The 21,475-nt window shown below is 44.3% G+C and overlaps 1 protein-coding gene across 1 annotated transcript in view; it reads right to left on the bottom strand.

Moving 5' to 3' along the window:
* Hgd (homogentisate 1,2-dioxygenase) overlaps nucleotides 1–21,475 on the bottom strand; it is a 50,362-nt gene that overhangs the window by 2,074 nt on the left and 26,813 nt on the right. Inside the window, exons 5-13 of the mRNA XM_021184741.2 lie at nucleotides 18,781–18,840; nucleotides 16,774–16,865; nucleotides 14,761–14,795; nucleotides 13,870–13,949; nucleotides 13,271–13,370; nucleotides 11,132–11,256; nucleotides 7,903–8,007; nucleotides 5,543–5,669; nucleotides 1,350–1,531 (exon numbers count right to left, since the gene is read on the bottom strand). Of these exons, the coding sequence (XP_021040400.1) occupies nucleotides 1,350–1,531; nucleotides 5,543–5,669; nucleotides 7,903–8,007; nucleotides 11,132–11,256; nucleotides 13,271–13,370; nucleotides 13,870–13,949; nucleotides 14,761–14,795; nucleotides 16,774–16,865; nucleotides 18,781–18,840 (906 nt within the window). The remainder of the gene's footprint in view (nucleotides 1–1,349; nucleotides 1,532–5,542; nucleotides 5,670–7,902; nucleotides 8,008–11,131; nucleotides 11,257–13,270; nucleotides 13,371–13,869; nucleotides 13,950–14,760; nucleotides 14,796–16,773; nucleotides 16,866–18,780; nucleotides 18,841–21,475) is intronic.

The following is a 21,475-nucleotide window of genomic DNA, read 5'->3' as shown; positions in this document are numbered from 1 at the left end:
CGGATACTGAGTCTCCTACCATCCCAATCCTTTTTCCAGGACAGCTTCATCTCACTAGCAATCCAGGTCTTAGACATTATTCAAGTTCTTACTGTGTGTCAAAACAGCCCTATGCCTTGCTTTGTAGAATACTGCTCCATGGTAGCACAGCTTTCAAAGCCCCATTTGGAGACCCAAGGGTAATTCCGGAACAACATGATGGCGGATTGTGCTTTTTCAAGGGCCGTCAGAGGCAGTAGGCTGAGATTGCCAAACTGTGCCTCGCAGAGGTGTAGGTTCCTATAGATACTTGGAGCAGATTCTTTTAAAGGATTAACAGAGCCAAGGCTAAGGACTAAGGGACTCCATGAAAAGCAACTCTGGCTCTGGACTTGAACTAAAAGCAAAGCCCGGTGGACAAGTGAGCCACCAGTGCTAGGGGATTGACAAGCTAGGCTTTGGGTTAAGCAGGTCTGTGTTATGAGTTTTAAACTACGCAGCACTGAAGGCATTTGTTTTAAAATGTGAAGTAAGTTTGCATGATGCCTCAGCATAAAATTATTTCTTGCGGTTCATTGAGTCTATTTCCAAGAATGCAGAAATAAATAAATAAATAAATAAATAAATAAATAAATAAATAAATAAAAATAAAATAAAAGCAAGTACCGCAGCCAACTGCAATTGTGTTCCGCCTCAGTGTTTACAGCCTGACACAAGAGGAATACAAAATAGGGTCTAAATCCCATCAGCTTCATCCCATGCCAAAGGAGAACAAAGAAAAGGAAAAAGCAGCTGAGAATTGCTGCTCACAAGTCCCAGCTATGGGGAGGCAAAGGCTGCTTGACTCTCCTTGGCTTTAGAAACTGGCTAAAGGTGACATTCTGCCTCCTCCGGGACTGTGGTCCTCAGGATCACTTCCCACACAGAATTCTCTGAGATAGAACACACACACACACACACACACACACACACACACACAGTGCTGCATTTAGATACAGCAAGACCCTTTTAAGTGAATCGACAATGTTTCCTTGAATTTGAAGTTAGTGAACACTCCATAAGGAGTTAAAACTCTGACTGGATAGTGTACCCATTCTACAGATGGGAAAAATGAAACATGGAGATACTGCATAGGAGCTAAGTTAGGATTTGAACTGGTTTCACTCTCAGTTCAATCTCCTTCTACACTGTCACACCAGAAGTGTAGCATGTGCACAATGCTCTATGTATTCATACTTACAACATGCTCATGCAGGCACAAATTTTCTCCTCACTCCACCTCTGTGACTGTGGAGAGTAAAAACTAACCGCTTTTCTCTATGGACATTTGGGGAGCCCAGAGGCAGCCCCTGGAGTATTCACTTGCTTACCATGGTGCCATCAGCTATCCTCTCCGGCTCGAGTTTGGCCTTGCTGGCCTTTTCAAAGCAGTCTGCATCGGGGCCGTGAGGGGTCATGGCACTGTGCAGGCTGCCGCCCCCTGGCAGGAATCCACCTTGCTTTGCCTCATAGTGACCTTTGATGAGTCCCATGAACTCACTCATGCAGTTCCCTGGGAAAGTAGGATAGGCATTATTTTTATTATCCAAGGCAAGACCCATAAAAACATCAGTACCTCCCAAAGAGTATTTCTTCTAGGCCTTCATGTTCCAAATTCATCAACTATTCCACAATAGCACATGATTTCATTACAGGTTCCCAGTCTAGAAAGTAAAGCTCTGTGTGTGTGTGTGTGTGTGTGTGTGTGTGTGTGTGTGTGTGTGTGTAATGATACAGGACAAAACTCCAGACTCACGGTGCATTAATAAGTGATAATCAACAGATAGTTGGTCTCTACCGAAACATAGTTCTTAAATATTTTTTATCATAACAGATAACTGAACACGGCAGGATCTTCTTCTCTTCTCCTGGAACCCTAAGTCTGAACGCTGGAAACGACCCTCACGTCTGCTTCGTACAGAAGACTCTTCCTCAGTTCTTATGGGTGACTCCCCAAGGTCTGCTTGCATACTTTCATGGATGGGCATGCTCTACAGAGCAACCTATCCTGCTACTGAATACCTTATAATATTAAATGGACAGGTTCACATAGCTTTCAAGAGTCCCACCAACTCTGACAAAGCCCGCCACACTTAACATTCTTTTGGTATTTTGTTTCTATTGAAATAAAGCTCTCTATCAACATAGCAATGCCATAAGAGCAAGAAATAAAGAAATCGGACACATGGGTAATTCAGGTACCCTTCCAGCGCCGTCTATCCGTTCACCTGTCTGTTTTCCATCCACTCACTTTCCCATCCATCCATCTACCCATGTATATTCAAAACAGACAATTAGACACCATTCTAACTACTGTGGTATACAAAGGAATAGGGGATAAAAGCTGCTTATTGTCTCTCCTGTGGGAAGATGAGAGTGTTCAGAACATGTGACAACACAGTGACAGCCTCTGTAAAGTCAAACACTTGACAGGCCAGGACCGTGCTCTGCTTCCCTCCTTATGGAATATAAGCAGGTACCCTAATGTTTCTATAACCAACCGAACAGCCACCCTTCCCCCAACACAGCACACTGCACCAGGCCCTAGGAAGTGAACATGCAGAGACCCTGAGAAGTGTGGCCCCGATCATAGCCCCACGTGCATCTCATGAAGCAGATAAAGGAAAGTAAGCAAATGGGAGCCCCAAAAATCTGCATTTTAAGAACAGTTCCTCACATAGCTTCAATCTACAGTCACAATTCTTGCTGCAGTACATGTCACCAAGGTCACCTTCACAGCTTAATTTTAAGAGGAGAGCAAGACGGAATTTGGTTTTGATCTGAATGTGAATTTAGTTAGCAATGAGTTTGGTGCAGATATTCTACATCACTTTTGATATTTCAAAGGACAGCGGGAAGGTAGACTTTGCCTTTCTGATTAAACCTGGACCTTGTTGACTAAGGTGCATTAAAATGACTAGAGGCAATATTTCTACAGAAATAATTCCCCAATTCCCCTTAAAGTCACATCAAAGTAACAAAGATTTTGAGTATTGCTGAAGCAATATTTTTATATCTCCAATAAAACTAATTTCTAACTTGGGGTTCTGTGCTTTTGCTCCAAATCAACTCAGGGTACCATTTCTCTATGAGATGTTATTTGGGGACGAGTCATTAGACACATCATAGGAGGCGCTTCACAAAGCTCACTGTACAGGCAGTCTGCAGTACAAACAGATTAAGGAGTGGGTTGAGAGCTGGGAGCACAGCAGTGCTCTTATTGTCTCTCTTCCCAGGAGGGGAGACAAGCCCTTCACCACTGTTCTCAACATAGAGTCTGTAGACCTTCTGGGTCAGAAGCCTTTGGCTCCCTAGTTCAAAGTGCAGGCACTCAGAGTTTCTACTTTAAAGCCAATGAATTAAATTCTGGGAGAGGGAAGCTGGAGAACAAACTTAAAAGAGAAAGGGTACTCTTGATGGTGACCTCAAAGGGGCAGGCTGGCCGTCACCTGACTGTGAAGTGGCCTTCTTTCATCCTGACAGCCTCAAATCCCCACCCTCTCAAAGCTTACACTGCCTTTTCAATGTGACCATCCACCATTAAGCTCTGGTACCTGGGAACCGTTACAGAAGGTTCTGTAGTGAACTGTGGGAAATGATTTGTTTTCTAAAATGTTCCAGCTGGAAATGCGTGATAGAGGCTTTCCAGACTTCTATGCTCAAAATTGTAAAATTCTCCTGGAAACAGAATTGTACCTTGACCCTCTTTAATTTGCACAATTAAAAATGTGCAAGCTCATTAAATACAGCTGCAATGTACCTTATTCACTCTTGGTGATGTATTCACCAACTGAATCAATATTTCCAGATGTGGATTATGTACAGGTCATGGCACTAGCCATGTCAATTAGTGGTCGCACGTGCCTGCTTTGGCATCAGACAATCTGCAATTAAATCCTGACCCTGCACTTAACTTATCTGTGAGACCTGGAGACCTGCTATCTCCCGGTGCCAGTCTCATCTTCTGGGAAACAGAAAGGGAGACAATTGATATTAGCTCCCTCTTGCTGCTGCTCTAAGACCTGAATAAATTAATACCTTAAAAAAAAACTTATAAAAGGATCTTAGAAACTAGCCAACAATCATTAATCATAATAATACAAATAAAATAAAACCTGATTTGTTCACACTACCTTCTGTGATGTGCTGTTTGGCTGACGGAGAAAAGCCATCGAATGGTCTTACCCATAAGTGAATTCCACCAATTCTACCAACTCTGCAACATCAACCTGTCAGCAAGATATGCCTACATATGCAGTAGTGGCGTGACTATCACAGGGTAGCCAACTGCTCTCTAGACTTAAGGCCTGTGACATGATCTTACGCTTGGTTTTGAAATTCTAATCTTGGGAGGTCAAAGGCCCTGCAAGGCAAATTACTACTGATAATTAGCTACATACACATGATATAACATTTCCTTCTAAACACCTATCCTCATTTCTTAGACAGAAGCTACTTTCTACCTCATTCAAAGAGGTTTCTACTTGCAGTGGACACTGGTGAATTCAGAGTCTCATGGCTGCCCAAAATGAATACGTATAATGTCCCCTCTAAGGTGATGTTGTGGGAAGACAATGAAATAACATAGATGCTCACACATAGGAAGAAGGGCAGCAAACACCATCCTCTAGGTATACCACAGCCAATGTAATTATGAACTCATAGACACTTTGATTAGTTGTGCAGGGACCGCACATGACAGACCCTTCCCTTGGCCAGTGATGGTGGGGGAGGGGCTAACGGGAACTTTCCCCTTGCCATTGAACCTATAGGCCACGTATAGGGGATGCAAGGAAAGGGAGCCATCTATGATGGGCAGCCATTGTCTTTGGTGTGTAGCAACTGGTGTACCTGCCAGACTCCAGTGAACAGTTTTAATCACAAGGCCATAAAGGCAGTCTTGGTCAAACTCAGAGGGATACAAACTAAACAAAAGGAAAGGGATGTGGGAAGGGGCTCCATAGAAATGAAGGGGAATGTGCAGGGCATGGGTGAGAATGAGAAAGGGTAGGGATGAGAGCAACCAGAATGCATTATATATCTACATGCATTCTATATATCTACATGTATATATATGAAATTGTCAAAGAATACATTTAATGAATAACACCTTCATCTTCCAGAATAGTCTATCTCCTAGTTTAGATTGTAATCTGCTTTGTTTTGCCAAAATAATCAAAGAAAGAACATTTTACTTGTTCTTGAAACAGATTTTTGTTTCTCTAAACAAATCAAAAAACACCTTTACTCTCACTACTCCTCACCCTTTTAAAAAAATATCTGAAACGCGTTCTTCCTTCACACTCTCCCAACCTGTCTGGCTCTCTTTAGGCCCAGAGGAAAAGGAGGCAGGTTTAGTCGCTGCATCCCCTGCAGACTCTTAAAGCCCAAGAGCACTGAGAGGCAGGACTTCAAACTCAAGGCAAGGCAGGGGGGTCCAAGAAAAACCCAGCCATTGTCCTCAGAGCCTGGCTGCTTTGCTATTTCTCATTCCCAGGTGTGCTCTGGTGAAAGAGAGACTTACTGTGGTAATAAGGAGGTCTGAAGGTTTTATCTGCAACTCCCCACCGAGGTGGGAAGATGACAAAGTCAGCAATGGCCACCCCAGGTCGGAGGGATTTGGCAGTCAGCACGGTGAAAATGGAAGGATCCTGTGAATACACAAGGGGAGACTGAATGTAGGACAGGATGGGAGGTGACTGAAGAGTGACAGTGTGTCACCTGCACAGGAGGGTGCTTTCAAGTGACAGTTTCTGATTAAGTGACCCGGGTTGGCTTAGATATCTGGGCTCTGGTTGAGGTGCAGTAATCACTCCTGTGACAGTCCTCTTGCTGTGCTTGAAGCAAAATGCATTCACACCAGATCAGAGGACGGATAAGAGGCTGCATCTTTAGCCTACTTGAGTTTACATCAGCGCTGCTTTATTACCCTAAGGCTCTGAGAGCCAGAGTCCTACTTATACTCCCAGACTGAGTGGCAGGGAGGTTGGTGCTGCTCAGAGAATGCTGGGGAACAAGCAAAATACCATCCGCAGCCTGGTGTAGAGGAAGCCAGTGCCTCTTAGGAGGCAGAGCGTCAGAGGTGATGGCCACAGGCAGGAAAAGTCCGAGAGCTGCCTGGCTAATTCTGACTCTTGATTGACTCCTTGATTGACTTCTAGATTCTGAGTATTGCGTTTACATGACGGTAGTGCAGAGGGGGATATGCCGAGGGATGAGATTATGCGGTTTCAAGAACTTTAGATTCTGAGACGGAAAACCCAAGATTCAATTTAATTGATATCCGAGTTCACTTTCAGACGTGGTGCTGACATCTGGAGATTCAAAGATTGGGAATCTATTCTCCACTCCTTTAACTTTAATTGGGGAAAGGAGAGCATAGCTATTTCTTTTTCAAACTAACTCTCTGTTGAATTTGTTGCTCGACAGTTCCCTACTTTATATAGTGCATTCGGCCTACAGCAACCCTTCTCCCTGCCATCACCCATTCTCATCTTCTCTGACAGGACCAGGGAAAGCGTCAAAGAACTATGAATTGAGATAAACCTTTAAAAGTGAACAAAAGAAAGGAGGGGGAGGGTAGAAGAGAAAAGAGAAAGACAGGCCAGGGATTTTATCAGAGAAAATAGAAAAGATATGGGGATACATAGAGACTTTGTAAAGGCATGATAAGGTTAATCTCTGTGGTTGTTTCACACACTCAGTCAGCAGTGCAGTGAAGGACAAAGGAGAGGCAAGATGTGGTCCTGGAGAAAGGAGCCCGGGGACAGATGGAGAAGAGTATCAAATGCCACGCTTCAGAGCTCAGACCTAATCCTAAACCATGGGGAGCCTGCAAAGGGTTTCTAAAGCAATGGTGGGATGATCAGATCTGAATCTGGAGGCAGATAACTACAGTAGTAGTAAGGAGAAGATTGTACATCTGCAAAAAAAAAAAAAAAAAAAAAAAAAGCCCAAAACAAAACAAAAAACCAACCCAGCCTTTCTTGCTGGGAGAATTACCATTTTTTTTTTCATCTGTCATGGGACATGGTCTGAGACTATTAAAAGAAAGAAAACTTAGGAAGGCTCAAATAGAGCTTTACCAAGGTCTCAGGGTGCTTCTTCGTGATGCTTTGGGCTTGGCATCTTGATTTTCTTTTCCCCCTTTTGGTTTTATTAAGATTCGAGGTTGTTCAGAAAGGTAGTTTTGCCCCCCTAGAGAGAAGCTGAATTGGCTCAGAATAATCCTTCTATTTCTGATTCTCTGGCTTCTGCCCCAATTATCCCTCAGCTTGTGGGTTAACTTAATCTATTATGAAGTACACTGCAAAATGAACTCGCCCTCGAGGTCTCAGGCCTAGCACTTTATCAAGCATGTGGGCTCACGGGAGCCTGTACCATAGACCAGGGACCTATTTGTGGCCCCCTAATTGACTGAAAAATATGACCAAGTTCAAACATTAGGCTTTAAAAAAAATCAAGCATTCAACCTTTGAGTGACTTTAGAAGAAGACTCCCTTGCCCTTTGGCCACAAGCTGAGGCTGGTGAGCAGGTGGGCAGCCAGAGCAAGCAGAGTCATGCCCTGGCTTGCAAGGTGCCCAGACCTTCTCCAGACCTGTAAATGAGTTTCCTCCAGACTTCGTTATTATCATTAGCAGCTTTCCCCTTGCCCATGCATGAGAGCTGTGATTACTCTGGAGAGAAGTAAATTGGCTTGAGGATTTCTTGGCTTCCTCATTTGCCAAGTAAAGTACTCCTTCACCAAAGGACACATGATCCGGTTGAGGCTTTGCACGGATGACCTTGCAAACCTTAGATGTGTGCATGCCACAGGTATACACTAGTTCCTTCCCATTCAAGGGTTGTCCCATCCCCACGGTCCCTTCATGGTCTGGACTTACCGCATGGTCAAAGGCCACCGCATTGATGACCATGAAGTTCTCTAGGTTGTATTTGTAGGGTGTGTAGTTTCCATGCCAGGCCACGACATTGAATGGAGAGACATCCTAATCACAGAATCCAGGAAAGCATGCTCTTAGAATGTAATGGTTTTGTAGCTGTGAAGTTATAATACATACTGACATAACCCCTTTTATATGATGTTGTTCTAATTTTTTTTCCTTTTTTTTTTTTTTTTTTAGATAGGGTTTCTCTGTGTAGCTCTAGCTGTCCTGGAACTCACTTTGTAGACCAGGCTGGCCTTGAACTCAGAAATCCGCCTGCCTCTGCCTCCTGAGTGCTGGGATTAAAGGTGTGTGCCACCACGCCCGGCGTTGTTCTAAATTTAATCATAGCATCCTTTGGGAGAATCATAGCTCAACTTGATCTCTCTGTGGTTGCTTTACACACCATCTCTTAGGTCCTGGTTTTGCCACTAACCCCCTTTTCTAGTTCATAAGCTGCAGCCATCCGTCTCATCCCATGAAGAGAAGAAGCCTAGCACACACCCGTCAAGCAGTCCTTTTTCAATGTTTAACGTAACTGTGGGAATCTGTAGAGGCCAGCAATTCTCAAACAATCTGTTTCCTGGTGTAGCAGGCACTTACAGTGATATTTCTCCAGGGCTTTGCAGCCTAAAGGAACTTCTCATAGACACAGTGTCTGCTGTGAAGTTCAGGAAAGAAGACATCTCGAAGAAGAGATCCAGCCTAAATGTTTGAGATTTCAGGATGACGGTAACATCCTTCCTGGTTTTGTCTTGGATAGATCACTTTGCTGCTTTACAGGACTGTGATCTTCCTCACTGATGCTGTGTGTCTAGTCAAGAAAAAGGATCCAGCACAGAATATTCTAAAGCCCAAGGTGCATAGCTGGTCAAACTGCTAAGAATAAGAGAGTTGAGTGCTCAGCCCTGGATGGGATATCTATATCCATCTCCAGTAAGCCAGTCTAAGTCTCAAAGATATCTATATTCATCCCCACCCAGCCAGCCTAAGGCTCAAGGACCATCTTGAAAAAAGAAGAGGCAGAAAGAATGTAAGAGCTGAACTATGGGAAGGAATGCATTATCTTCTACACATGACAGGGCTGTTAAACTACCACACTCACAGCAGCTGAGGTTCCTAGCACATAACGTGCACAAGATCAGGAGAGCCAAAACTCTGGTATAAATAGCATAGATGATTTCTAGGCCTCCAGGAACTGAAGATGTACCCCTGGTAGGATTCCCATGTTCCTGAGGATGGTCCTACACCCCTGCACATGTAGGTAGCACTAACTGTTGAAGGTGGATATGAGAAGAGGAAGGCAGGAAAATGGGGATGTGATATGATCTGTGTCATTGTATTTGTGATATTCTCAAGAGTAAAGGGAAAAGACTTGAGGGAAATGACTACCCACAAGGCATTGTTAAAGCTAAGAGGAATGCCTAGGAGTGTTGAGGTATCTGAGTAACAGGGGGAACACATTGGCATTCCTGGGCCTGAGAAAGAAGAGGGGAAATGCTTCTATAGGACTCCAGCAAGATCTAGAACCATGAAAAAGCCTACATCTGTGAATGTCTATAGCGAGTTCTCTGGAGAAACAATGCTCTGATTTACAGTGTTTGCTGATATCTGGGGTATGAATACTCTCAACTATATTTTATCTTTCTCTCCAATAATAACTTTTTTTTCTGGTAAGAGATACATTGAGTGCCTTCTCTTGGATACTGCGATCTGGCTTTGAGGCTATTATTCAGCAGGAGCCACATCAAGTCAGAAGCACTGAATAGAGAGGGAGAGAAATGCCTCACTATCATCCCCCTCTATTAATTTCCTTCAGGTTGAACCCAACAAAAGATAAAAAACTGGGGAGCTAGGCTACTTTGCAGATAAATTCCTGCCTCCCATGGCACAGACTTAAGCAGAGGAGAATGGACCCCTGTGACCATCACAGGGTCCCATGGGAAGTGGAAAGCTGCTGGTGCTACTGCCAAAATGGATGTTCTCTGTCGATTGTATGCAGAATAACAATAACCTGGGGAACACACTTAACATTTATGTAAATATCTACTTCTAATACCCCAGAGGTTATCTTTTTGCCAGGTGAGAGTATTATTATGGGTAGGAGCATTTTGAACAAGGCTGTCCAAAGGTTTCTAAGATTAATGGTCCCTAAACAACTGTTGAAAAATTCTGACCCAGAGAATATGAAGATAGCACATTGCTGTTTGTTCCAAGGTTTAAGTATAAGTTTCAGACTGGTCTGTCTTTGCTGGCTGGCATGGACTTTTGATGGTGTGCAAGGAAAATAATGAGTGCTAGGCTAATACAGACAGTAAACCAGGCAAATAAAAAAATTAAACAAATAATAGTAACAGAAGGACTATTGGGTGGCATTTATTACATGATTAATCTGTTCTGACATTACACACGCAATATGTTAAATAGTGAGACATAGTAATAACCTGGCCTGATGGTACACAGCTATAATCCTTTCTCTTGGGAGATAGAAACAGAAAGATGAGGGATTCAAGGACAATCTAGCTACAAAGCAAGTTCAAGGTCAGCCTGGGCTTCATGAGACATTGTCTCAAAAAATAAACAAAAGAAGCATATAGTATTATAGCATAGGTTATATATTATATTATTATTTTTATGTGACAGGCCTTCTGTGAAGGGACAAAACGTTGTCATGTCTTAAAATTAATTTTATATTATTGCCTGTGATTTCAAGTCCTCAGTTTACCAGGCCTCTGGTATAGTTGAAGCTAATCAACTAAATTCTTTTCATTTTGTGACAACGATCAATCATCTGTATCTGAAATAAGGTGGTCATTGAGGGATATCAATCTTGGCTTCTCCTTGTGATGAGTCATCTTCTTTTTCAGATCATATTAGGAGGCCTCTATGTTATGTTTCCCACGTCACTCTTAGAGACCCGGACAATGTTAAATTTCCATTGCTAGCTGAGGAGGTGCACAATCTCGAGAGAGTCAAACACTTGGGGGGTTTTAACCCTGGTTCTGCCACATAGCACCATGAAGTAACTATCACCATCTGACCTGTTCCCGTACTATGTAATTGGCAGTACCTTAGTGTATAATAAAGACAAAGGGGTGTATGCAATGTACCTAAGGCTAGCCTTGGCTATCAGCTGGTGCTCCATAACTCTACACTCACTCCCTGGCTACCAACAATCTTACTGTACCTGTTTGCAAGCAAACAGCTTGCCCTGGTATTTATTAATCACAGTGTAACCACCCGGCACTCGACGATCTTCATACCAGGCAACGGGGATCAAGAAATCTCGAGGATTGGCCAAGCCATTTGCTCCTAGAAAACACAGGAACCCAAACTCCACTGAGGTATTTCCAAAGTCAAAGGAAAGAGGCCCACAAAGAGAATCTTCTTTTGTGTCACAAGCCGTTCCACAGATTCCTCTTTTCACCAAAATCCTTGCTAGATTCCCAGGCAGGGCTCTATAGCTCAGTGCCTGTCTAGTGTATGTGAAGTCCTAGGTTCAACCCCAAACACTACGGAATCTGTTGGATTCCAGTTTGGTAGATGTGTAGGAAGAGCTAAGAGATTTGGTTGAAAAAAAGAAAATTTCAAAAGTCCTCATAAGCAGTGTCATGTCCTGGAACTGTAGAGTGATTATGTTCATATGGCTTTTGTAGGTGTGTTACAGGTGAGGAAAAGGGAGAGGGAGAGAGGGGGGATCCAAGGAAACTGCAGACATCCGTCCAAGGAAGCCCTGGGGACTCTCCTACATATCTTCAGACCCTGATCTCATACAGAAAGGTGATTAGCTACTGTCCCAGGCAGGCCTCTGTCAGCGAGCCAGAACTCAAAAGCCAGAACTATAAAGCTGCTGTCCAGCCTAAAAAAGTATCTGCTTGCCATTCAGGGAGGAAGAACTGACGACCTGCCTGCTTAGCTTTGTTCAGGAGCGAGTGTTCCCTCCAGAGAAAGGAAATAAATCAAAAAGACAAAATATGAAAAAGTGTAAGTGCAAAAACATAATTTAACTCAGAGAGGAAAGGCCTGGGGAGTGTTTTATCATTTCCAGCTCCTGGGGTTAAAAAAAAAAAAAGCGCCCAGCTGGTTAGTAAATTATATATATTTTCCAGAGGGTACATGCTCTGTGGAACCTGGAGGCTCTGCTGCCTGCACAGCAGCAGGAAGCTAGACCAAAGTGGGAAGAGTGGGTGGCAAGCAGGATGACAGACGGCCCACCATGGCTCCAGCTGCCTCTCTGCTGCCTCCCACCTTCCTCTGAATATTTGGATCCCCAGGGGAGTGACCAGAAGGCACATGCTGGCCTGTCCTTGTTGCTCTGAAAAGCTGCTGACAGGGAAAGAAAGAACTGGAAGGTATGGCTCAAGCAGAAACCAGTGGCCGATTTCTCCAGCTCTCCTCAAGCGAGGCTTGAGAAAAAGTGCCTCTAAGTTCATCCCTTCCCTCCTGAGTGTCCTCCCTTCAGCTGCTGGAAGACTCGGAACTGGGAGAGCGTGTCTGGAAGTTTTAATCTGTCGCACAGAGACTGTTGTCTGCAGCTCCCTCACAGAATGTAGGAATAAGCTTGTTGCTGTTAAGTGTATGGATTTTGTGAAGTGTGCTCAGAAGGAACGTGATGTTCAAAGGTCATGTGTCACCCAGTTCATTTCATATTTCCAAGGTAATAGACTCCATGACATTTTTTTTTTATGGATGGAAACACACAGCTCATTGACTTAAGAAAACATTATTCACAAAGCTTATTCTTATTTGATACATTTGCTAAGCTGTTCCCTTTCCTCTTTACTTCTCTTTAATAGGCCATCAACAATTAATTGAATCTCAGGGCCAAGGAGCTCAGATGGTAAAGTGCTTGAGTAGCAGGGAGCCCTGGGTTCAGTGCCCTGCACCGCATGGGGCTGGGCATGGTAGCAAACACCTATAATCCCAGCACCCAGGAAGAAGTTCAAGGCTGTTCTTATCTATACAGAGAATTAGAGGTCAGCCTGGACTATAAGAGACTCTGACTTAAAAAAAACAAAAAAGAATTTAATCAAGTCTCAAATCTCATCTTTGGTAAAGCTATTTTTGTGACCCCCTTTTGCATCCCTTATAATATAAACATCTAACCAGAAACCCATTAAATGACTTTATTGCCATTGTTCTATATTATTGTTTTAGAGGAACGTATAATAGATTGGTTTGGACCATTTTCTATTGTTCATATATTTTGTAGGCAGGCATTTTGTCTAAGGAAGTTGTCTGAAGGGGGAAGTTGAAGTTTGAGTGTGAGAGCCAGGAAGAGATGGAAGGAGATGAATCTCAAGCAAGGCTTGAGGTGAAGATTTACCGATGGGTCCCAGGTCAGGTAACTCAAAGTGGACACCATAGACCTCCAGGATGTAGCCCCTGGTCTCCTCGAAGACATCGACGCTGAATCGCATTCCTCTCTGGAGGACAGAAGCATGGCATCATGAATCGTATTCTTGCAGTTATATGCAGAAATAAAGTGCTTGTGTTTCCAAGGATGCTGTTCCAGGTGACCAGATTAAAGATGAGTCACAAAGGAAAAAAAAAAATCTAATTCCTAATCATACCAATAATTAATGTCTTATTGGGTCCAGAGATAACAGCAGCCCCCAGTTAGCCACAACTCAATATATTTGTGAATACCTTCACCATCTCTTGTCTCTGATGCAGCCTGAAGCAGACTACTCACATTTAGGGAAAGGAAGTGGTAACCACTCTCTGCTTGGTGATTGTGCGCTATATTAAACAAAGCAGGCACCAAGCCCGCTTAACCCAAAGCCTTCTGTTTAACTCTGACTCCTCCCTGTGGTCGCCCAGACATGACAGAGACATTTTAGGGTTAGAAATAGCAGCAGCTGAAACATCTGATTGCTCCCAAATTAGGGAGAAGTGGTGGGGAGAGAGGGGCTCAGAACCAACCTGAATGACGCAGATTTCATTGGGCTGCAGGGACATCTTGCCAAACTCGGTGTAAATGAGAAGTTTCCCTTTCTGGGGAACTGGGGGGGGGGGGGGGAGAGGGGAAAAGACCGTGTAATAGTGAGCAATCCTGTTCAAAGGAGAACCCGAAAGCTTAATGCTTGCATTTGCTTGTTATTGCGAATGAGGAGGCCTTCGTTGGGTCTCTTAGGGGTGAACTGTATTCTGACAATGTCAGTTAGCTATTTTACTGTCTACAAGATTTTGAAAATTCTTCAAAATCTCTGTCTTCTTTCCCACTTTGAGGAGCCTGTATATATACACTTTTGTGAATTGACCCAAAAGGGTCCTAGAACTAGCACAGAAAACTACTCTTTTCTGACATTTCAGCCAGAATGCATGTCTGCTGACTACCCGGGAATGTTCACTCCTGAATACTAAAACTAAATGCCACAAAACCTCTCACGGCTCTTATGCTTTAGATGGCCTCATAAAATTTGTACCCGAACTGTGCGTGGTTGTTGATGACAAATGGGCTTTCCTTCAGAGAGTTTAAAAGCAAATAGAAATTTCCTAATAAGTTAGTCACGTTAGGAATGCCATTTCATTCCATTGCCAAGATCTCCCACACGGGAGATGCCCAGCAGAGACAGCCACAGGCAGAAAGCCCAGAACATACATTGGACACTTTGAGGTACACTAGGAATCTTTTCCAGACCACCAGTGGTGTCTGGACCTCACTCTTGTAGGTGGTACTTCATTTCATGAAACAGATGGGGGAATGCAGGCAAACAAGATACAAAAACAAAACAAAACAAAGCAAAACAAAAAACCAACTGGAATATAGCTTGGGGCTAGGTAATCAGTCAGTCTTACCAACCAGGAACTTACCAATCAGGAAATCCCCATCTGAGTTGTAAAAGCATCTGAAATTTACAGAGTACTTTCTGTGATTTTCAGCTTTAACACATTCTGGACAAGTTTATTCATTCCGCAAATTATTATTTAGTGCCTACCACGAACCAGGTGCTGAGTATAAAGTGATCAGCAGAAGCTTCCCTGTGGAGCTTAGAGTCTGACAGACAACGACAGGAAGCACACAATTACGGACTGCCCCAAGGGCAAAGCGCAATGATGCTGCGAAAGTCAAGTTCAGGGGCATGAAGGAATAGGGACCTGAACTGGTTTGGGGAGACAACAAAGGCCTCCTGCCCACTGATGAGGCTTTGGACAAGAGATCTGTTATCATCTAGGCAAGAGGAGAAACTCCTGGCAAAAGAAGCATGTTCAGGCACTCTAGAGCAATGAGGCTAATGGGGCCGCTAGAAAGAAATAAAGGGAAGCCAATGTGGCTTATGTGGAGTTCGTGCGTGCGTGCGTGCGTGCGTGCGTGCGTGCGTGCGTGGGGGATGACCTCATACAAGGCTAGACCCAAAGGGAGGTCTCCAATGCTTCCTATCGGGCTGCGATCTTGGCCTTGATTAATGACTCAAAAGTGGAATAGCTAAGGGAGGAGAGATGGATCTTCAGTTAAGAGCATTTGTTTGTTGTCTAAAGGAGCCAAGTTCTATTCCTAGCACTCCCATGGTTGCTCACAACCGCCCCTATCCCCAGTGCCAGGGGATTCAACTCCCTCTTCTGGTCTCTACAGGCACCAGGCACACATGGTACACAGATATATATGCAGGCAAAATATCGATATGCATAAAGTGAAATATAAATAAAAACAATCTTTTAAAAGTTGAATAGTTCGCCTACGTTCATTAAGTCAGCAAGATCAGAATCCAGCTTGAAAAACAAAAGTGTAGTTCGAGGGCAGTGGTTCTCAACCTTCCTCACGCTGTGACCCTTCAGTAAGTACAGTTCCTCATGTTGTGGTGACCACCAACCATGAAATGATTTCGATGCTGCTTTATAACAGTCATTTTGCTACTGTCATGAATCGTAATGTAATGTATATCCTATATGCAAGGTATCTGATATGCGACCCTCAAAGGGGTCTCAACACATATGTTCACAATCCCTGTCCTAGAGGTTGCATGCAAAGCCGCCATGATGGTCTGCTTCCCAAAGAAAAGGCAGGGGTATCATTTACTTTTTAAAAGAAAACAAAACAGAATAGAAAGGCCAGTGGCACAGCCGGCCATGTAAAGGCATCTGCCACCAAGGCTGAGAATCTGAGTTTGATCCCTGGGACTCACATGGTAGAAGGAGAGACGTGATTCCCCAAGCTGTCCTAGTTTGTGCACATAGGTGCTGTGACATGTGTCCTCCTTAAAGACCTCAGGATATGAACTGACTAGTATGCAGTGCATTAAGCTTGCGCCGAGCTACCAGCTATTAGCAAAAGCCAAGGCTGTTACTTAGCCTTCAGAACTGCTCGTGCAGCGTGGCTTTGGACTTGAACCCTAGGGATCCTTAGACATTAACTCTATTTGTCCCCAACCTGCCTACGTGAGCCGCTCCTTCATCACAAGGCCCTAACCTTTCCTTTTCTGCCTACATGGTTCTTGACGGTCTTGTATATATCACAAGAGTCTGTCAAAATAGAAATTCTTATTTAAAAAAATTTTATTTATTTTATGTATATGAGTACAATGTAGCTGTCTTCAGACACAACGAAGAGGGCATCAGATCCCATCACAGATGGTTGTGAGCCACGATGGGGTTGCTGGGAATTGAACTCAGGACCTTAGGAAGAAGAGTCAGTGCTCTTAACCCATTGAGCCACTTCTCTAGCCCCCTCTTATTTGTTGTTATCAATGAATACATATCGACATTTCTCTGAGAGGGGAATAATTATAAAAGAACTGTGTTTGCACACGAGTTTACTAGGTCTTCACTCTCTGGCTAATAGGTACTTAGGGGATGAGTATGTCATGCCCCAACAGTTGAGCCTCTTACCTGTTCTCCATGGAGGAGTTACACAGAAAAATGTGCACAGCAAGGCCGTTGTTAGACTTGATGTCTCCTGCTCCACATAAGGTGTACAAACCCTGGGAGAGGGGAAACAGAATGACTAGTGCTTCGTAGGCTCAGGCCTGCCCCTAACCCCTGAAGCCTGGTTTTGTATTCTTCCCTTTGAGAATGCCCTAGGGGCCATTTGGAATCAAGGCTGCCTGTCAATAACTTATACTTGGTAGACTGTGTCCCATTGGAGATGATAGCCGAGACCTCTTAACGGCCACATCAGAAGAACTTAGAGAGCATGATATCATTTCTTTAAATGCATTCAAAATGGACATTTCATTATGATTAAGAGAACCCTTCAGGAAAGAGGAGATATCTGGTAGAAGGATTTTGTGGGGAGAGGGCCTGAAGCTTCCCTTGACATTTAGGGCCCCCTCAAGTCCACACTTCCCTGGGAGCAGCCCTCTCTCATGAGGAAGGCCAGGCTACTTTCCCCAGAACAAAGCAGGGGAAGACTTTGTAACTGACTACAAGTCCTTCTGCTCTGGGACCAGATGATACAGTGCAGGGAGGCCTGACATGAGGGTGGGGGTGGGGGAGCAGAGACTTCTTACAACACCACTCTGCCCCAAACCTGCAGGCAGGATGCAAAACCAGAGAGGGTTCTGCTCCTCAGATATCCATATCTCTCAGGAAGCAAGTTTCTTCTTCTTCTTCTGTCCCTTAATGGATCAGTTTGAGGTTTACTGAAGTGAGTCTTCACAAGGTACGGGGAGACTTGTAGGGATAAAGGCTTCAAGGTGATTTAAACAGTTTGGGCTATCACTGGGCACCTGGAGGGCCCCTAAGTAAAACATGAGCCAAGTTGGCCTGCAGAATCTTCCTCTGTCCTCTTGGAGCACTTCTCCCTGACAGCTCCAGTCCCTTCACCCACACACTTCTTGCTGTGGGTGCAGGTGTCCCTGTACTGCCAGCATTTGCAGCTATGGAGAGGGCCTGCCAGTTAGCCCTGTGCTCCTCTGCCTGCCGTCTGAGGTGATGCATCTGACTCCTGGTATCCCTTTCAGGGTCTTCAAGCTCTTGGATGGGGACATTTATTTTTGTATTTATTTTTACTAATCTGTGTGGACATGTATCACTTCCTTCAAGTATTATGAATGCAGGTAGCAAGCCACAGCAGCAGCAAAGGTGCCTGTCACTTTGTCAGTGACTGGGACATTTTTATGTCATACATCATAAGTATCTCAAAATATCATTTGTGCTCATGCTATAGTGGTTGGATTTTCACATAGGTCTTACGATCTAGTATATTAACTAGGAGGCATGTTTCTAACTACAAAACAAATACTATTGATTTTTTTGAAATATTTTTATCATTGCATTTCAACGTAATTGTCTGTGTAATTTGATGTAGTTTATTTTACACAGTCAAAACCACATGCATGGTGGCTCATGGCAGTAGTTCCAGTGCCTGGGTTTGAGGCAAAGGGGACTCTTAGGAGTTCAAGGTCAACATGAGCTGCAGGAGGAGAGCCTATCTCAATTAAACCAAACCAACCCAACCCAGTCAACCCAACCCAACCCAACCAACCAACCAATCAATCAACCAAACACCTGCCCCCACACACCCAGTAATAAAAAAATTTAGCAAAATAAATGAGTGCATAAGTAAACAGGTCTCACCAAACCATCAAAGGCATCATGGGTCAAAGTGGTTGAGACTCGTTCTACCCAGAGAAGAGGCACTTGGGGGAAGGAAGATTTACCCTCATTGGCCTTTCTGTGAGGTAGAAAGCTCCTGGGTGCCCTTTGGTGTCAGGAGCCATATGGTGCCTGTATGGAAGGCATCCCTCAGCCAGCCCCCATGCTACACACAGGTGGCTTTGTCTCTGCCGCCTCCACCTCCGGTTTAGGCTGCTCAGTGTTCAGATCGCAGATGGCTAGATCACTCACCACAGGACAGAGGAGGGCAGTGGGAAATCATGGAGGATATTGACTTACACTCACAAAGTCCACTTTCTTCTCAGACGCTTTTGGAATCTCAAATGGTTTCCATCTTAGCTGGGGGGAAAAAAACCATACAGGGAAATGATTTCACAGGAGGAAACCATAAGTTTATTAAATAGATTCAGTTACACAGGAGAAAATGGACAACTGCTCTCTCTGTGAGGTTCTGGCCATTGGTGATTTTGTTATATTAGAACTAATGATTATTTATCATTTCTCTCTCTGTGTGTGTGTGTGTGTGTGTGTGTGTGTGTGTGTGTGTGTGTACACTAGGGGTGTATGACTCTGTGTATATGTGCTATAAGAGTGTGTATGTACACTGTGGGGGTGTGTATGTGTGTATGCTGTAGGGCTATGTCCCTCTCCTTTTCTCTTTCTTCCCCTCTTTCTTCATCTTTCTCTGTCTCTGTTTCTCTCTCCATCTCTGTCTCTGTCTCTGTGTATGTGTCTGTCTCTGTCTCTGTCTCTCTCTCTCTATCTCTCTCTGTGTGTGTGTGTGTGTGTGCATGCGCGAGAGTGTGCTGTAGGGGTGTGTGTTTAATATGAATATGAAGTGTCTTTGTTCCTAGTCCTTTCAATTATAAAAATGAAGTCAAGCCGCCGCTCCCTCTCTCAGAAGGTGTTTCTTTTAACATTTTGCTCAGGCACATCTGTGAGTTTTGACTGATGCCGCTTTCATGCTATTTATAATCAGCTCCCTTTCCTGGCAAGCCGGCTTCGCTGTGTGGGCTCCTGACACTGCAGGGGAAGGTTCTCCTTCTCCTTCCAGCCCTTGGAGTTTTGAATTATTTCCTTAAGAGAGAGAGAAACGCATCCCGCTGAGACTGGATTTGGTAAATGCAGTGCCAGCCTTGGTTTCTTCCCCAAACCTAGCGTTTGTCCCCAGGCTGCCCAATGGTTCACTCTAAATCGCAATGGTCTTTAATTCAATAATGAACTGATCTAAGGAAGTGGGGAGAAAACTCAGCAGGTGCAGGCCGTGCTCAAAGCACCAGTGCAGTGTCTATTAATCAATGTAGTACCGGGCCTGCCACAGCCAGTCAGAGAGCTCCTCTGCCCAAGAAGCCCAGTGCACATCTGGAGTGACCTGCATCCTGGGGCTAGCTCCATTGGCTGTTATGCCTGGTGAAGGTTGGATGGGCAGACGCTCCATCCAGGTGCTGGAGTCTGCTCATTCTGTGTTTTGAGAAGGCAGCCAGACAGGAAAAGAAGAGCAAATAGGAAGGGCTCTGCTGGGTGTATCACACAGTCAGACAGCTCCCATCATTTCCTAAAGACAAAGACGATGATGACATTCTGAGACCACTACAAAATGATACAAAATGTGTGCTTGAAAAGGACCACTGAAATTGAGCTTCAGAGTGCAGCAAATACTTCAGGACTGATTCTATTCGTGATGAATAGAATCACAAGGGGTTCTATTGGGTCACAAGGGGCAAGGGTCTGGAAAGGGTTTCCAACCCTTGACATACATATGGGACAGTTTGTACTGGGTAATTCTTTGTTGTAAGGCTTATGCATAGAGAGATGCTTAGCACTGCCCCTGGCTCCTGCCCACAAGATACCTGTTATATTCCTTCATGCTATAGCTATCCACCCCCACCCCATTGTCAAAACATTCCTCTATTTCTTTAAGTCAGTATCCTGCTGAGAACTAAAGACCTAGCAGCAAATTCACTTTACAGCAGGAAGGGCCATAGCTCAGCACTGAGCATGTAGGATAGTATGTGTGCTGGCAACCAAACTCAGAACTCTGCATGCACAACACATGCTCTACCATAGAGCTACATCCCCACCCAGGTACTGCTGCAGCTTCAAGGGGTGGCCATGGTCTATTACTAATCACTGCCTACTGTCCCCGTCGCCATAACAGTGGAGAAAAATCACCTGAAAAAGAGTCATCATTGTAGATTTCCCAGAGGAAGATATTTAAGTATCAGATCAATTGTTTCCTTGGCAACCATTCAGGGCTAACCAGAGATTCTCAACCCTGGATACCCATGAGAATCAACTGGATGGCCTTTGAATCCAAGACCAAATTAAATCAGAATCTTTGGAAATGGGACCTAGACATCAGCATTTTCTAAACACTCCAGCACTCAGAGATTCAGTGACTACTGTGTTGCTGAACCAAGCAAGCGTCATGCTTAGAAAATTCTATGCAGTCAATCAAGCAATGAACCACGCAGCCAAACCAAATTGTGGCATCTCAAGCTAGACATGGGGGTTGCAATGCCAACTTCCAGATAGCATTGATTTTTAAATAATACAGGCTTAAGAGTTAGTAAATCTAAGAGGAAAAAATGGCAAGGAGATATTAAGGAAGAAAATCTTCCTTTCTCCGTGTGTCTCTTTCTCTCTCTCACACATAGACTCTCACATAGAGGGAAAGGGAGGGAAGAAGAGAAGTGGGGGAAGAGCGCACATTGGGGCAGGGAGACATCATAGTTGCAAGTGAATTACTACTGGCTACCTAGCTGTTGCTCTAGGACACCGGTGCAATCTGCCTAAAGATTAGATATCTGTTGTGCGTAGCAGTGAAGCCCTGCCTCGGAGAAAAGAGGCTCTTCTGTGAGAGGGAAAAACTGAACCAGAGGCCTGGTGGGTTGTCAAGGTCTGCTGTTCACTCCAACTCTCAAGCCACAAGGAGAGAGAGGTTGAGGTGGTGGGTGAAAATACATCCACATGC

This window comes from Mus caroli, unplaced genomic scaffold, assembly GCF_978045245.1.
Source record: "Mus caroli unplaced genomic scaffold, Mus_caroli_1 scaffold_17, whole genome shotgun sequence".
In the NCBI taxonomy this organism is placed as follows: Eukaryota; Metazoa; Chordata; class Mammalia; order Rodentia; family Muridae; genus Mus; species Mus caroli.
The sequence above is the reverse complement of the archived record's forward strand: the minus strand, read 5'-3'. Positions and strand labels throughout refer to the sequence as shown.